Below are 6,000 nucleotides of genomic sequence, written 5' to 3'. Positions count from 1 at the left end.
ATGGATGAGGAAAACATGACGAAAAGCGAAGAGCAGCAGCATCTGAGTTTGCAGAAAGCCTTGCAGCAGTGCGAGCTGGTCCAGAACATGATCGATATCAGCATCTCCAACCTGGAGGGGCTCCGGACCAAATGTGCCACTTCCAACGACCTGACGCAAAAAGAGATCAGAACCCTAGAGGTAGGTTTTACCTTTGCAAAAATATATAGAGAGTATTTCAAGCTCTCTGCCCCCCTCTTCCCCCCACTGCCTCGATTATACTTGTGGGGGGGAGGAAATATGCATGATTTTGTATGTTTCTACAATTTGGCAAACCCAGTCTTCTTTTTCAATTGCATTTATTTCTCTGCCAGTCTTTGCAAGGGAGGTAGGTTCTCCCCCCTCCCCCCCCACTGTGTATTTGTTTATATACAATGGGGGCTTGTGTGCAGTGTAATAAATTAAGGAGCTGCAGTGAGCTCAAATGAGCCTGCGCGTGCTGCAGGTGGCCAAAAGGTGGTTCTTGCACATCAAATGTGGCTGCCTCTAAATAGGGTTCTTTCCCCTTGCCTTCTTCTGTTTTTTTTTTTTGCATGTCAGGAGGCAGGCGTTCAGTTTTGCATTGCAAGCCACAGATCTCTGGGTGGACAGTCCCCCTTAAGGTGTAATGAACAATTTGCATGTTTAAAAATAAATAAATCCTGCCTTGGTGGATGGAGGTACTGGGGATCCCCTCTTGGGAGAAGGCAAGTGATGCTGCGGGGAATCTTTCTAATCTTGCCTTAGGCTAATCAAATAGGTCTTTTGGTTTCATGCAAACAAGGAGGTAAAATGCTTCTTGCCAACAGCCCTGTGTATATTGCGAGAGACCCAGAGAGGGCTGGGATGGCAGTTCGTAAAGGCCTGGTTTGCAGGGGAGTGATCATGAGGAGTTAAAAATAACTTGCATGTAGGCACTGGAGATTCATTTTAAATGCCAGGAGGGCTAGGGGGAAGATCCCCCAAGGCGTGAATTGGACTGGGTAATGTGCATTGGGTGGTGCTTGCCAGTAGTAATGGCAGCCCTGCTGGAAGCAGAAAAAAGGGGTTTGCGGGGGCAGGGTGGGTTCCCAGTGGCTGGAATGGTAATAAGGTGAAACAACATGCGGTTGTCATGCATGACACGAGGATGCTTGTCCTCATTCTCCACCTGTAGAGATGGAGGGACAGGGATTTTAAAAGGACTCTGAGGCCTGAAGCCTCCTGTGTCTGGCAGTGTGCTGGTGACAGACCCTGCTGCATTTTACTCTGGCAGCATTGCTATAGAGAAGGTTGTGTCAGCATATCCCTTAGAATAGAAACCCCCAATACAGCTAGACTTTGGCCTGTAATCCAGGGCAGCGGTTCTGCCTGCTTCACCTCAGTGAAAGAACTGTGTTTGAAAAAGATACGCTAGGACTCCCCTGTCTGTGTGGGTTTGCAAAATAAAAAGGACCTTTACAGGTGAAAGAAATTTCACAGAGCAGTTTCCATAGAAGTTAGAAATGGACAAGGGCTATCAGATCATCCAGTCCATCTGCATGTAAATAGGCTCTCTTTCAAAGTATGCTAAGATAATTAGATGTTTACCAGTTTCAGGAGGATTTGAATGTGTGGATGTAACTTTAAATAGATGGGAGACTTTAAATAGAAATCAGAGACTCCACAAAGTCTGCTAGGGCAGGAGTTCTCAATCTGGGGATCCTAGCTAGGGGGAAGAGGGATCCTGGTGTGCAAAAGGTAGAGAACACCTGGGCCCTTTGTTGTTACCAATCTAGTTTATGTGGAAGATGCAGATAGGTTGAAAATTAGCTGCCAAGCATGGAACTAAGCAAGTGACTGTGTCATAACATGGTGTAAATGCTGCTGGAGAAACATGTTGAAAAGGAGATGTTTAACTTCGTCACATGGCTGTTGCTCACTGGGGATTTATTGCCTCTCATTGCTTTTTTTACTATGTGTACGAGAAGGTTATGCATTTTTGTCCAACCTGGAAGCCTAAAGTTACGTTCCCCAAACCCTAAATGGGCACCTTAATAACTGTTTCTCTTTCAGCAGCTCTGATAGACAGGCCAGAGTTTATTTACGTGCCTGTCTATGACTTTAGGAGCCTAACTTTAGGCCTGCTGGGTAGAAAACTGTGTCTTTCTCTACAAGAAGGCAGTGGTGGTTCTGGTGACAAAGACCCCTGTCCACGAGCAGCTGGACTGACCTGCAGCATGCTTTACGTGAACCACCAGTGAAAACATCAGTGTCCAAATTCTGCTTGGGAAGTGCAAACTGCATCTTCTTGAGCCCTTGCACCGAGGTGGGGATTCGCCGCCACCCTCTGTTGGAGGTTCTTCAGGGGCACCTTTAGTTTCGTTTTGGGGCTTCATAGGAGCCTTATTAGCAGAGGCTATAATAGAGTTGTGCTGAGTCAGTGCATCCCTGGCCAGTACTGCCCACTCTTGGGGAAATACCATCTCTCTGGGCCCCCCATTGAAAGGGAGGAGCCGCTATCTTCCGATGCAACTCTCCCCGACCACCTCACTACCCCTCACTTCGGGGTGAACTTCTTGCTTTTGGAGACGCTGAGCAAACTTAGCCCCAGATGGTAAAGACTTGGTCATGATCTTGCAGTCACTACTCATGGGAAACTTCTGTTGAAGTCAGTGAGGGGCTTAGCTATGTTGAGGAACACATTCAGGGCCTCTGCCTCCACTGACTGACGCTGGTGACCTAGGGTCTGGTTCTTTGCTGTACCTCCAGGAGGTGCAGCATGAAAGGGGCAGGTCAAGGAGACGGAGGGGCACAGATGGCTTTCTGACACCTTTCATCTCTCTAGATTGCGGGCTGCTCTGGGGGCTGAAATGGCCCTCATAGTAAATCACAGAATCATAGAACTGGAAGGGACCTTGAGAGGTCATCTAGCCCAATCCCCTGCACTCAAGGCAGGACTAAGTATTATCTAGACCATGCCTAACAGGTATTTGTCCAACCTGTTCTTAAAAATCCTCCAGTTACCCCTGTGCAGCCACACTGAAAACAACAGGATTTTCCAGACATAGATGGGAGCAGAATTTGGCCTGAAGAATCTTTGCTAGCATTCCAGTGATAGCGCATGAGCCAGAGAACCCTGCTTGGCTTTCAGATCCTAGGCTTAGTTTGTAGGGTTAGAGTTAGCAAAACTCTCTTGTGAATCAAGCAGACAGGATTTTGAACTCCCAGAGAGACAACTCCTAGGGAACCCCACTGTGGCATTTTTACCAAGTTACTGCCCAGAGCTGATCTACAATTTATGTTATTTAAATAGCAAATTAAAATGAAGAACATTTGTGGTCATGGTTACTTGCTATTGAAACTTATGGTCATCATGTGGTTTGGTTTTTAAGAGAGGAGGTTCTTGTGAAAGGGGGAGTGGGCTGGACCGACTACCCTTTGGGATGAGCGGAAGCTGCAAGTATGCATGTCGTATAATTCACAGCCACAACTAGCACCTGAAGGAGGTTCTCAGTGGAGAAGCCAAGGACTTAGTGGGCATGGAGATCACCTATTTAGGATCTCCTGTTTAGGATTCGTCCCTCTCTGTCGGCTTTGCAGCATGTTGGGGTGGAGGATCATGCACTTCTCTGCCCATGCCAAACCTGTGGCTTGTATTATGTGGGAGGTGGGTCTAGAACAGGGGTCGGCAACCTTTCAGAGGCGGTGTGCCAAGTCTTCACGTATTCACTCTAATTTAAGGTTTCGCGTGCCAGTAATACATTTTAACATTTTTAGAAGGTCTCTTTCTATAAGTCTATAGTAAACAACTAAACTTTTGTTGTATGTAAAATAAATAAGGTTTTTAAAATGTTTAAGAAGCTTCATTTAAAGTTAAATTAAATTAAAATGCAGAGCCCCCCCGGACCGGTGGCCAGGACCCGGGCAGTGCGGGTGCCCCTGAAAATCAGCTCGCGGGCCGCCTTTGGCACCCGGGCCATAGGTTGCCCACCCCGGTCTAGAAGGTCATAATGATTCCTTTTGCCTTTTAAAATCTATGAATCTTTCCTGCGAGCCAATAGCCTGCTCTCTCTGGCGTTCCACTTACTAAAACATTTCAGTCAAAGCATTCCCGTGGAGAGGCACTGAAGTTTTATTGGAGTCGCTTAGAGTTTACAAAGCCAATGGCTATGCAAAAATCTCTGGCCAAGATTTTCAAAAGTGACCAGTGATTTTGGGTGCCCGTCATCAGTGACCACCATTGGTTTTCAGCATGTGAGTGGTCTGCACTTTCTGGAATTAGGGCCCTTTTCAAGGATGATGCTCCAAAATCAAAGCATCTGGAATCACTAGCTACTTTTGAAGATCTTGGCCCCTACGTGCTGTGGCAGCTAAGGAGAGATGCAGCAATTGGGGGATGAGGCAAATGGGTGATGTGTTAGCAGTCCATCCTCTGCTGCATCTTTGGGAACTTTTCCTCCTCCTTCACCCCTGAAAATCTAATGAGAGGCTAAATAGAGCCATTTTTCTGGTCTACATATACCCTATGCAGTCATACCACACACACTGCATGGTGTCTGGCCACTTTTAACCAGTGCTGCCTTCCACAGGCAGTCAGCAGATATCGCTCATGCTGCTGTTGCCTCTAGGGCCACGTCTACACTACCCGCCGGATCGGCGGGTAATGATCGATCTATCAGGGATCAATCTATCGCTTCTAGTGTAGACATGATAAATCGATCCCCGATCGCTCTGCCATCGACTCTGGAACTCCACCACGGCGAGAGGCGGAAGCGGAGTCGACGGGGGAGCAGCGGCCGTCGATCCCGCGCTGCGAGGACTTGAAGTAAGTGATTCTAAGTCAATCTAAGATACGCTGGCTTCAGCTACGCTATTCTCATAGCTGAAGTTGCGTATCTTAGATCGATTCCCCCCGCCAGTGTAGACCAGGCCTAGGAGACATAGCAGGTCCTTATGTTAGTAAGACATTCTGAAAAACCACCCTGAATCATTTCCCACTGTGGCGATCATTATGATGTGTATTACCATAGTGCCTAGCAGGCCAGGCACAGCCCAGAGGCCCATGGTGCTAGGCGTGGTACAAACACAGAACAGAAAGATGGTCTCTGCCCCAGAGAGCTTACAATCTCAATGCACCTTGCATTTCCATAAACCATGAAAGTAACCCCCTGATCGAACCTGATGTTGTCAGAACACCTTAATCTCCTTGTGTCAATTATTATGATGCATGTAATTCTTAATAAGCTGCTGTCTCTGATTTATATTTACAATAAACATGCTCAGAGCATTTAACATGGCCATTAGGTTTCATGAAACATAAACAGGTTTCAAGGGGGGTGAATTCCTATTATTATAGGTCGAACAATTTCCTTTCCCACAGAAGAGAGTTTTATATAGTGATTAGAGCAGGTCTCACTCAGGACTTGGGCAAGTCACTTAACTGTCTATGCCTCAGTTTCCCCATCTGTGTGATGAGGATAATGACAGGTACATACCTCAGAGTAGTGTTACGGGGCTTACTGAATGCAAAGCACGTGGAGTTCCTTGGCTGAAATATGCTCCATCAATAGCAAGTATTGCTAATATAGTGGGTTGGGGTGGGGGCCTTAGAGCATTTTGTTGAGGATGATGACTGGTCATTATTTGTATTACAGCAGCATCTGGAGGCACCAAGATCAGGGCCCCGTTGTGCCCAATGCTGTGCAAACACCAAGCAAGAGATAGCTCTTGCCCAGAAGCACTCACAGTCTGAACAGATCAGACGAAGGGTGGGAGGGGCACAGAGCCACAAAGGGGTGGAGCAATTTGCCTGAGGTCACACAGTGGGCCATGTACCCTCTCCGCTGGACCATGCTGCCTCTGAGGGATGAAGTTTGACACAAGAATCATTCTGATCCCCAGGCGGGTAGAGTGGTGCAGGATTAGTAACCACTTGGGAGGGATTTCCCTCAAAGTGTCAGCCAAGCAAAATGGGAATCCCCTGCTATGTGTCTGGCATGAGTGTGCAGGGGCAAATCGCCG

General features: G+C 47.3%; 1 protein-coding gene across 1 annotated transcript in view; it reads left to right on the top strand.

Annotated features, from left to right (window-relative positions):
* Positions 1-6,000, top strand: part of KSR2 (kinase suppressor of ras 2) — a gene marked incomplete at both ends in the record, with an annotated part of 270,212 nt that continues 264,212 nt past the window's right edge. The window contains one exon of the mRNA XM_084649295.1: positions 1-180. Coding sequence (XP_084505421.1) covers positions 1-180 — 180 coding nt within the window. The remainder of the gene's footprint in view (positions 181-6,000) is intronic.

This window comes from Lepidochelys olivacea (genome assembly GCF_965140295.1).
Source record: "Lepidochelys olivacea isolate rLepOli2 genome assembly, chromosome: 15".
NCBI lineage: Eukaryota > Metazoa > Chordata > Testudines > Cheloniidae > Lepidochelys > Lepidochelys olivacea.
The sequence above is the reverse complement of the archived record's forward strand: the minus strand, read 5'-3'. Positions and strand labels throughout refer to the sequence as shown.